Source organism: Meriones unguiculatus, chromosome 12 (assembly GCF_030254825.1).
Source record: "Meriones unguiculatus strain TT.TT164.6M chromosome 12, Bangor_MerUng_6.1, whole genome shotgun sequence".
Taxonomy (NCBI): domain Eukaryota; kingdom Metazoa; phylum Chordata; class Mammalia; order Rodentia; family Muridae; genus Meriones; species Meriones unguiculatus.
Window position 1 is genome coordinate 90,819,302 of NC_083360.1, and position 12,232 is coordinate 90,831,533.

Consider the following 12,232-nt stretch of genomic DNA (forward strand, 5'->3'; position numbering starts at 1 on the left):
AGCATTCCTGTTTAGCCTTGGTGCTTTTTTTCTGCTGAATAGGTTCAGAGCCTCTCCTGTGAATGACATATTCTGCCAGTCTTTGCCAGGATCTCCATTTAAACCCCTCACCCTAAGACAGTTGGAGCAGCAGGAAGAGATACTGAGGGTGCCATTTAGGAGAAATAAAGAGGTATGAGAGTTAACTAATCATACTTTCTCATTGCTTGCTTTTACGTGTTTCAGAACCTGTACCAATGTGTTAATTATTTCTCTAGCATAATAGTGGCAATTATTTTTTCAACTTCAAATTTTTAATTATAATTATTTGAATAATTTAAACTCTTTTTATTCTTTTCAGAATTTTTATCATTTTTTAAATTTATTTATGTACTTTCTTACTTGCTTAATATCCCTACAACAGTTTTCCCTGCCTTTTCTCCTCCCAGTCCTTCCCACCCACCCCTCATCTACTCTTCCTTCTCCCTCTCTCTTTAGAAAAGGGGAGGCCTCCCATGGATATCAACCAATCTTGGCATGTCAGGTTGCAGTATGATTAGGTTCATCTTCTATTGAGATTACTTGAGGCAGCCCAGTAGGCATAAAGGGTTTTTGAGGCAGGCAACAGAGTCAAAGGCAGTCCCTGCTCCCACTGTTAGGAGTCCCACATAAAGGCCAAGATGCACAACTGGTACATATGTGCAAAAGGCCTAGGTCAGTCCATGGATGCTCCTTGGTTGGTGGTGGTTCAGCATCTTTGGGCCTTACGCGCCCAGGTTGGTTAATTTTGTTGAATTCATTATGGTATCCTTGACCCCTCTGGCTCCTACAATCCTTTCACCTCTTCCATAGGATTCCCCAAGTTCCGCTGTTGTTGAATATTAATATTTACTATTGATATATCTTTTAGTTAAGCAGCGGTTATTCCTAAACAAGCTGTATATCCAAATCACACAGAGACTGGGATTTATTTAATTAACCTAGAACACAATGCTGGGCAATAGTTATTCCATCGTAAACCTCCAAGCCCACATAGTTTCCTAACATTCAGATTTCCCGCATTATACTTGCTTTTAGTCGTATCTTAGATCTGGTTCATCTCTCCATGTGGTTCCAAGACCTCTCTTATGGATTCTCAGCTCCTCCCTCCTCTTCCTCTCTCTCCCCTCCCGACCAGGATGTTCCACCCTATCCTCTCTTGCACAGCATTGGGGCTGGTTGTTTAATTGACAATATAGAGAACAAATGGTGCTGTGTTTACACAAACTTGAGACAGGTGATGCTTAGAATAAGAATCACAATGCGGTGTCTGTATTGAAACCAGATAGTGGGGGAGAGAAATCAGCATTGGAATGAACAAGGGTACCTTCCACAAGAATATTATACCAACATTTCACCTAATGTTTGGTTGTGGTTCTTTGATCTGTTTCCATCAGTTGCCGGGTAAAGCTTCTCCGTGACGGTCATGCTAGGCTCCTGTCTGCAAGTATAGTTGAGTATTATTAGCAATATCAGGGATGGGCTCCCTCTCATGGCATGAGTCTCAAGCTAGACCAGTCATTAATTGGCCATTCCCTCAATTCATACTCCATCTTTACCCTTGCACATCTTGTAGTCAAGACAGATTGTAGGTCGAAGGTTTGGGGGCTGAGTTCTTGTCCCAGTCTCTCTATTGGAAGTCTTGCCTGGTTCCAGGAAATGGCTGGTTCAGGCTCCATATCCCCCTTGCTAGAAGACTTAGGTTGGTCACCCTCATAGATTCCTTGGAGTTTCCACTGCCCTATGCTTCTAGCTCATCCCAGAGATCTCACACACACGGTTCTGATTTCAGTTATCTCTCCCAGTACTCTTTTTCCTTCATCTTTTTCACACCTCATCCTTCCTGTCCCCATCCCCACCCTGGTCCAATCCATCCATCACCCCTCCCCTGCCTGCCCACCCACAATGTCTTTTCTATTTCCCCTTCTCAGTGAGATTCATGTGTGCCCCTGAGCCTTTGTTACTTAGCTTCTTTGGGTCTGTGGACTATAGCATAGTTACCTTTTATTTTATGGCTAATATACATTTATAAGTAAGTAAACACCATGTTTGTCTCTGGGTATGGGTTAGCTCACTCAGGATGATCTTTTCTAGTTCCATTTCATTTGCCTGCAGATTTCATGATGTCATTACTACAGCTGAGTAATAATCATTGTGTAAGTGCAGCACAATTTCTTTATCCATTCTTCGGTTGAGGGGCATTAGGTTGTTTACAGTTTCTGGCTATTACAAATATAGCTGCTATGAACATAGTTGTGCAAATGTCCTTGTGGTATGTTGGAGTATACTTTGTGTGTATTCCCAAGAGTGGTATAGCTGGGTCTTGAGGTAGATCCATTCCCAATAATTAAGGGGATATAAATCAGAAAGGAAGAAATCAAAGTATCATGATTTGCAGATGATAAGATAGTATACATAAGTGACCCCAAAAAATCTACCAAGGAACTTCTACAGCTTATAAACACTTTCAGCATAGTAGCTGGATACTAAATTAACTAAAAAAAATCAGTAGTCCTCCATTCTCCATTACACAAGAGACAAATGGGCTGAGAAAGAATTCAGGGAAACAACACAATCTAACAAAGCAAGGAAAAGACCTATATGACAAGAGCTTTAAGTCTTTAAAGAAAGAAATTGAAGAAGATCTCAGAAGGTGGAAAGATCTCCATGCATCAGTAGGATTAAACAGTAAAAATGGCTATACTATCAAAAGCATTCTACAGATTCAGTGCAATTCCCATCAGAAGCCCAACACAATTCCTTACAAACCTTAAAAGAACAATATTCAACTTCTTATGGAAAAGCAAAGAACCTAGGATATCTAAAACAGTTCTGTACAGTAAAAGAACTTCTGGAGGCATCATCATCCCTTATTTCAAGCTGTACTACAGAGCAGTAGTAATAAAAACCACATGGTATTGGCATAAAAACAGACAAGTTGAGTGATAGAATTGAGTCAAAGACCCAAAAATAAATTCATACACCTCTGGGCACTTGATTTTCAACAAAGAAACCAAAATTGTACAATGGTAAAAAGAAAGCATCTTCAACAAATGGTGCTGGTCTAACTGGATGTCTGCATGCAGAAGAATGCAGATAGATCTGTGTCTACCACAAAACTCAAGTCCAAATGGATCAAAGACCTCAACATAAAACCAGACACACTAAATTTGATAGAAAGTGGGGAAGAGCCTTGAACAGACTGACATAGGGTGTTTCTGATAGAACACCAACAGCTGAGGTATTAAGATCAACAATTAATAAATAGGACCTCATGAAACTAAAAAGTTTCTGTAAGGCAAAGGATGTCATTAAAAGGACAAAATGGGAACCTACAGAATGGGAAAAGATCTTCACCAACCCCATATACAATAGACAGTTGATATCTAAAATATATAAAGCATTCAACAAACCAAATAACCCAATTAAAAATTGGGGTGCAGGCCTAAACAGAGAATCCTCAACAGCAGAATCTCTAATAACTGAAAAGCACTTAAAGAACTGTTCAGCATATTAGCCGTCAGGAAAATGCAAATCAGAACAACTCTAAGATTCTATCTTGAAACACTCATTAGAATGACTATGATCTAAAACTCAGTTGACAGCTCATGCTGGCAAGGATGAGAATGGATGGAGCAAGGGGAACACTCTTCCATTGCTGGTAGGAGTGCAAGTTTGTATAGAATTTTTTAACATTCCCTGACAGTCACAATTACACAATTAATATTAATTTTATTTTATTTTTGTGCATAATATGTATATGAACCATGTGTGTGTGGTACTTATGGAGGCCAAAATAAAGCATCACCCTGGAAACTGGAATTCCAGACACTTGGAAGCTACCGTGTTCTGAAAACAAGACCCAGATTCTCTGAAAGAGTAGCAATTAATCTTCATTATGGATCTCTCTCTCTCTGGTCCCACACATATTATCCTCTTAATTTTTTTAAATAATTTTTCCAACTAAGCTTTTTTTTTTTAAAGGCAACAGCCCTAGCTCCATCTCTTTGCATTCTGTTTGTTGCTCTCCATTAACCATCTCTGTGAACTTCCTTCTCTTCTTGATACACTGTCTCCCACATCATCTACCTGTTGGGTGTGGCCACATACATTTTTCAGATTTATCCCATTTGTCAGTTTCTTTGTTTTTTTTAAGAGCCTTTATCTTCTCTATTGCTTTTCTTTTTTTATATTTTGAGACAAGGTCTTTTGGTAGCCCTGCCTGCCTGGCCTGGAACTCACTTATTTAGACCAGGCTGGCCTTGAACTTAGAGGCCTATGCTTCCCAAGTGCTTCCCTATGCTTCCCAAGTGCTAGGATTAAAGTCATGTACCTCTACACCTGGTTTTCCCCATATTTTTTAAAGTACTGTGCTTAGAACAGACAATTCTTGCACAGACTTTTTCCTTGATGTGTACAAAACAAACTGTTCTCTATCCAACTGACCAAAAAAACCTAAGTGTTGTTTGGTTTGTTTACTTTGATTTTTTGGTTTGGTTTGTTTATTTTGTCTCTCTTTGTTGCCTTGGGTAGCCTAAGGCTGACTATGTATACCAGATGACCTCAAACTTAAAAATCGACATCCCTCTGCCATGCCTGCTTCTTAATCATTTTATTTCTGTCTTCATTTATCTCTAACCATTCATTAAGGGCCTTCATTATTCTGTCCTAAATGCTTTTCAAGTCTGTCCTGTCGGTGGTTCCAAACTTCATTATTTTCTAGGTCCAAAACCCCAATCTCCTTATAAATCCTCTTTCTAATCCACACAACTGATAACAGTGTTCTGAAGTGAACTTCTGGTTATGTGTTGAATCCATGATCTGTTTTGAGAGTAATTTAAGGCCCAGGGTGGCTGGATTCACTATAGAGTTGAAGATAGCTTTCCCTCTGCGTCCCATGCCCTAGAATTGTAGGTACACACCCGCTTCTCAGCCATTTTGAGATACTTAAAAGTACTTAAAGTTTACTGAAAGGACCATGACTTTCTTGCCTTTGAATTTCTTTTTGTATTGTCTTATGACCTCCCATCCTTTTACTCCATAACTATTACTTATGTTTGAAGACATAGTTTCAGTGCCCTTATTTCGGGAGCCAAGATCATTATTCTAAAAAGATACTTGCTTCACTTCTGTGGTCTTGTATTTTGTTCAGTTCTTGATCATAACCATGGCAAAAGTAGTAATTTTATATATAGTTATTACATTACATGGAAACAGCTGGGCTTTCTTTACTCCGGTGTTTGTAGTTTCTTGTGTAATGCTTAGAATGCTACCGAGTATTTAAAAATAACTTATCTATAAGACCTATCTTCTTTCTTCTTAAATACTTTTCTAAATTGTTTTATGTGTATGGGTATTGTGCCTACATGTACACAGTGGCCAGAACAGAGCAGTGTACCTGGAGTTGTAGAGAGTTGTGAGCCACCATGTGGGTGTTCGGAATCGAACCAGGTCCTCTGGAAAAGCAGCCAGTACTCTTAACTGTTGAGCCATCTCTCCAACCTCTGAGTACTTTGACACTTTTTTTTTTAAATGTGTGTATACCATGTGTGTGGAGTGAGGCCAGAAGAGGATGTCAGATTCCCTGGAGCTGGAGTTAATCGTAGTTGGGAACCACCTGATAAGGGTGTTGGGAACTAAACTTGGCTGCTGTAGAAGAGCAGGAAGCCCTCTTAACCACTAAACCATCTCTCCAGCCTCTCTTTTGAATACTTTTTATAAAAGTATTACTGGGTTCATTGTGGATGGGGTGACCAGAAAAATGTGTCAATCTGAAAGAAGGAAAAAGTAAGCATAACATTAATTCCAGCTTATTTTGAGTGCTATGTTAAGTATGTGGAATGGTCTTTGGACTTCCCCTTAATAGTGCTACAGTACCATGTACTGACAGGAACTTTAACATGATGTCAGTCAAAATGCTTTGCATTTGAGTGTGATAGTACATGCCTATAATCCTAGCATTCAAGACGCTAAGGCTAGAGAACCACGAATTCTCAACCAGCCTAAGCTATATAGTGAGATGCTATCTAAAAAAAAAGCAGGACCAGCCAATGAGGTGGCTCAGTGGGTAAAGGTGATTTCTTCCAAGCCTGATAACCTCAGTTTGATCCCCAGAACTTAATTTGTAGTGCTATAGTCCAACAGTAACCACACAAACCATTCAGACACCGATCTCAGTCAGTTCTGGGTGGTATATTGAATGTACACCCTAGACTGACTGTGGTCAGGAGCACAGTAGACTCAGGAGTGAAACTGTGACACCTGTCTGTGTCTAAAGCAGGCATTTTTATAAGAAAAACCACTACCAGTAACAACCAGATAGCCAGGTAAAGTAAGCAAGGGGAGGGCAGCATTACTATCAGTTGGGGACTTTACAGAATGTCCAGGCAACAAAGTGTACACAGTTTGAGTAATGAAACCATAGAGACATAACAAAATAAGAGGTTTTTCTGAACTTACAAAGTGTCAGCGTATTAATCAGTAGGGAAGCAGAGCCTGAGAACTTGAACTTAATTCCACCTTATGATCAAGATGGAGACTAAAGACAAAATGGCTATTCACATGTTAGATGGTAAGGTCTGAACATGTCTCAGTGTTGGTGGGCCTCAGCAGGCAGAAGGAGAGAATGAACTCTTCTAAGTTATCTAAATTGTCCTCTAACTTCCACATGCACATACACAAACTAAATAAGTTTAAAAAATAATAAAAATGTGTATGTGAAAGCCAGGCATGTTAGCACTGGAAACATGGCTCAACAATTAAGGGCACTTCCTGTTCTTCCAAAGTTCACAGCCAGCACCACATCAGGTGGCTAACAGCTACCTAAAACTCCAGCTTCAGGGGGTCTAGCAGCCTCTGATAGCCTCTATAGGCCGCTACCCACACATGCCATACCCAGACACATACAAACATATGTAAAAACAACTTATTTTTAAAAGAAAGCAAAGCATAGTGATACATTCCTATAATCCAGCACTTGGAAGGCTCTGGCTAGAGGATCAGAAATCACTCTTGACTACATAGCAAGTTCAAGGCCAGCCTGAGATATTGTCTCAAAGAACCAAAATAATGATAATAGTAAAGAGATAAAGAGTAAGGCAAGAGATAATTGCCTTAAAATAGTGGTTCTCAACCTTTATAATGCTGCAGCCCGCTAATACAGTTCTTCATGTTGTGGTGACTCCAACCATGAAATTACTTTGTTGCTACTTAATAACTGTAATTTTGCTACTGTTATGAATCGTAACGTAAATATCTGATTCAGGGTATCTGATAGGTGATCCCCCCACTCCCAAAGAGTTAGAGATCCACAGATTGAAAGCCACTGCCTTAAAATGTGTATTGGTATGTCTTTTTAAGTTTGGACCAAATTTTGGCACGCTTTTTTTTTTTCCTTTTACAACCATCTAACTATTGAAGAATTTTGTTGATCTCCCTCTGTGAGTATATTAATAGGGAGATTAATAGACTGTTAAGAACTTACTTGGGGAATTTTCCAAACTCTACTACAAAAGTAGTTGTTCTAACAGGTATCGTGACACACAGCTATAATATTCCCAGCACATGGGATGGTAAGGTAAGAGGATCAAGAATTGCCTCAGCTATGAAGCAAGTTCGAAGTCAACCTGGTCTGCATGAGGTCCTATCTTAAACAAGAACAAAAACTATTGTCCTTTTGTGTGTGTGTGTACATGCATGCCAGGTGCCCCTGCAGGTCAGAAGTGGGATCCCCTGGAACTAGAGTTACAGACAGTTGTGAACCATCATAGGAATTGAACCCAGATCCTTTGGAAGAGTAAGTAGCCAGTGCTCTTAACAGTTGGTTTTGTTGCTGTTGTTCTGGTTTTTCAAGACAGGGTTTCTCGGTGTAGTCCTGGCTGTCCTGGAACTCACTGTGTAGACCAGGCTGGCCTTGGAACTCACAAAGATCCACCTACCTCTTCCTCTGCCTCCCAAGTGCTGGGGCGTGGGCCACCATACTCATTTGTTCTGTTCTTATTTGAGTAAGTTTTCCCTAAAAATGAAAGTGGCTACCCTATTCAAAAGAAGCAGTAAAGTCATGCTTGCATTTTTGCCATCTTTTCCCCATAGCTCAGCTGCAGGTTTCCCTCTGCAGAGCTCTGTTGTTTTCTTCATTAATCTTAATATGGATCTTGTGTATTTTAGGTTATTAGTTTAATCTGTTAGACCTAGGCCCCTTAGGACTTAGGACTGTTTCCTTTATGTTTAATGTTTACCTTTAAGAGAGTGTCAAGAAATAGTTTGTCAGTAGGCTTTGAGTGTGGGTAGGATTATCTAGTAAAATTGTATGAACCTTATTTTTTTTTTCTCTTTTGTTTGTGTTTTGAGCAGGGGTTCTCATAGCCCAAACTGGCTTCATATTCTAATGAATCATGCAGCCAAGGAAAACCTTGAATTCCTAAACCTCCTGCCTCTACTTCCCAAGTACTAGAATTAGAGGCATGTATTACCACACTGGGCTAGCATCCATTCAAAACAAAACAAACAACACCTTTGTTCTTCTGATTGTATGAAAAAGAGTAGTCATTAGTTTCCAAGAGAATAACCATCCAAGGACTCCTATACGCTGAAATAGATGTCAAAGAGCCACAGTCTGTTAAGTGACAACCACCATAGCAACTGAAAAAGGAGACAGGATATCCACTGTAAATGGCTTAGGAAACTCTTTATTTACTTTTCTAGTTTTGTAAATTATCTTCTCAGTTATGATCAGTATACTCATTTATTTAATACTAGTTTAAATTTATTTCTTCTTCATTCAGTGTTAATATTCAGGTAACTACCAGATCTTATTTTATTAACTTCATTGACAAATAACATTTTCATTCCACCCCAATTTTGTCTTTTTTTTTTTTTTAGGGTCATATCCTGACCTGGTTACTACAATTCCTTATTTAACTCTTTGCCTTCAAGTTTGTCCCTGAAATGGCTTCTTCCTTGACATTCCTAAAGTAATTAGTTAAAACTATGGTCACTTGGGACTAAAGTATACCTGAGTGCTGTGAGACCTTGATTCAGTCCTTTATGCTCTTGGACATGAATGCATACATTCCCTTTCTCTTTCTCTCTTTCTTTCTCTCTCTCTCTCTCTCTCTCTCTCTCTCTCATACACATACACACATAACTACCTTTGCATTATAGTTGCAAGACAACGTCAGGACCTCTTATCTATAGTTTCCCATCATAAAAATGCTTGGTGATCTTTTTAGTTTTAAATATTATAGCCTTACATGTTTCTTCTAATGGGTCTTTTCTTCAAATCCTCACCCATATATACACACCAACACAAAGCATATACCTAAGTCACAAATTATTCCCGTTTCAAGGGTTGAACATGAGTTTACTCTTGGTAAAGTCTTCAAATTTCAATTCTTCTTCAAATTCAGTTCCATCTACCCTTCCGTTATGAGTCTATAGCTGTGTGTGCCTTTATTACTTTGGATCTGCTATGGTGAATTTCAGGTTCCTCCAGAGCAACAGCCAGATTCAGCTACTTTTGAGTAATTGTAACTGGTCATCCTATTTATTCCCTGCCAACTCCTTTCACCCTACTTGTTACCTTAGCTTTACCCTTAGTGACTTGCACTAAACTGAATATAAGGGTACAAAGCTTAGCAAGTGTCGAGGACATGGCAAAAGGAAGACAAGAAGAATGCATAACGTGGAAAATTTCCCTATGTGTGCCAGAGGATTAGCATACCTGTTACCTGGAGGTTAAACTGACATTAGTGTTTAGACTTTTCACTATTGTCACAAAGTCCCCTTTTTAAAAACATTAAAATTAAGTGGGGAAAAAAAAACTTTTCCAGATTTCTGTTAGATTTTAAGGTAGTAACAAGCTGTAACTAGAAAACATGTCATGAAGCTCATAATCATATCTGCTTCATTTTAGGAAGATTTACCATCAGCTAAAGAAGAAAGATTTCCAGCCATCCACAAACCTATTGCTGTTGGCTCTCAGCCAGTGCTCACTGTTGGAACAACCCACATATCCAAGCTAACAGATGACCAGCTCATAAAGGAATTTCTTAGTGGCTCTTACTGCTTTCATGGGGTAAGAAAGTGAAACTGTAGTTAAAATTCGTATCTTACAACCTTACATGTGGCAGTTACCTAACCCATAATCTTTGGGAGCACTGAACAAAAGTACCTACAGAGAAATGCCCTCTCCAGTGGCCATTTTCTTTGTGGAGTCTCATCCCCACACATCTCTGCAGTCTAATCCAGACCCCTAAAAGCTTGACCTTTCCGGTGGCCGTCTTGTGTGCTCTGGGTTGTTAGAATGGGCATCAGTGATTTATTGCTCACATTTTGGTTATGCAACAGTCAGAGTTCAAAGGTGAGCTAAATTTAAAAGGTAACATTTGCTTCTGACTCTTAAGACCACTGTAAATACGCACAAAGGTGAAATTTTTATCTTATGTACTTTATAAAAGCATGCAGCAGTAATCTTTGCATTTCTGTTATTGTTATTATTACTATTGTGGGTTTTTTTTTGTTTTGGGGGGCGATTGTTTTGTTTTGTTTTTGTTTTTGAGACAGAGACTCCCATACAGCCTTGGCTAGCCTGACTCACTGTGTAGAACAGGCTGGCCACGTTTTGTTTTATTTTGTTTTCATTTTAAACCTCACTATTGATTTTATAAATCACAAAAGTTATATACACTTCCTACGTTGTTAGATCAGTTTCCCTTCTCTGTGCATAATGTTATCTGTTTCTTTCCTTTAGGGTGTTGGTTGGTGGAAATATGAATTCTGCTATGGCAAACATGTACATCAATATCATGAGGTATAGAATAGCATTTATATCATTCTAATGCTGGATAAATCAAAGTGGTTTATTTGTTTTGCAGTGCTGGAGCTCAAACCCAGGGTTTCATGGATATGTCAAGTGCTCTTAACATTGAACTGCATCACCAGTCCTGGATTAAAGTTTTTAAAGTCTGTGACACACTGGATATTTGGTTCATCAGTTAAGCATGTAGAGGACCCAAGTTTGATTCCCAGTAACTCTAAGAGGCGATTCACAACTGCCTGTAACTTTGGCTCTAGGGAATCCAGTGCCTCCCTTACCTCTCCAGGTACCTGTAGTCATGTGTACAGCATACACATATATACATAATTTTTACAAAATAAATAAATAAATAAATATTAATACATATTGATATTTATAATATTTATATATCATATATTTATGATATTTATAATATCAATATTTATTAATATTACTTTTACTCATGAGATGATTTTAATATGAAAATACTATTATATACCAGAGTATTCCCAGTTTTTAGAAACTGGAAAACTTAGTATTAACTGATTTCAGTCATCTTGAAGGAACATTGCTTATTTACTACCTGTATTCTTGGATTACCATGAGCCTGGTAGATTAATAAACTATTGGAGCTGTTGTAATTTAATTCATCCTTAAGAAATAAATAAGTGGTAGGATAGTACATTGATTACAAAATTAATCAAACTTGGTAAATATACCGCCTTTCTCAGCTGAAAGAAAGTAACATTTTATCTTCTGTTTTTTGAGATACAGTCTCTAACCAAACTATCTTCAAACTCCCTCTACAGTTAGAAAAGACTTTGACCTTCTGATCCATGCCTCCACCTTCTGAGTGCTAGGATTACATACATGCCCTACTATGCCCCCTTTTTTGTATGGTACTAGGTATCAAACTCAGGTCTTTGTACATGCTAGGCAAGTACTCTATAAACTGAGCCACATCCCCACTCCACTGTGAAAGTGTTTTAATAAACCTTTTAGACAGTTATCTCAGTCTACTTTTATGGCATTTTGTTGTTATTTGATTTGGGGTGGATTAGGTTGAAGGTTTTAATTTTTTGTTTGTTTGGGGACTTTGGTTTTGGTTTTCTTTTTTTTTTTTTTTTTTTTTTTTGAGACTTGGCCTTATTAACTCAGGATGTCTTGATTACTCTAACCCCCTAAGCGTTAGGGTTACCAGGCATGTGCCACTATGCCCAGTATACTTTTGCCAGTAAGTTCCTAGGGTGTATTTTACAGTCTACTTGGTTACATCAAAGTATGCACATTGAAAAAATGCCCTTCAGAAAGTTGAACCAGTTAATGTGACTATTAAAATGAATCTTTTCCCATGTGCTCAATATACTCCCGTATACTTTACCTAATCTAATCTGAGGTCATTTAACCTATCTGATGGGT

The 12,232-nt window shown here is 38.5% G+C and overlaps 1 protein-coding gene across 1 annotated transcript in view; it reads left to right on the forward strand.

Annotated features, from left to right (window-relative positions):
• Positions 1-12,232, forward strand: part of Erlec1 (endoplasmic reticulum lectin 1) — a 34,431-nt gene that overhangs the window by 11,178 nt on the left and 11,021 nt on the right. The window contains exons 8-10 of the mRNA XM_021629311.2: positions 43-172; positions 9,932-10,093; positions 10,769-10,828. Coding sequence (XP_021484986.1) covers positions 43-172; positions 9,932-10,093; positions 10,769-10,828 — 352 coding nt within the window. The remainder of the gene's footprint in view (positions 1-42; positions 173-9,931; positions 10,094-10,768; positions 10,829-12,232) is intronic.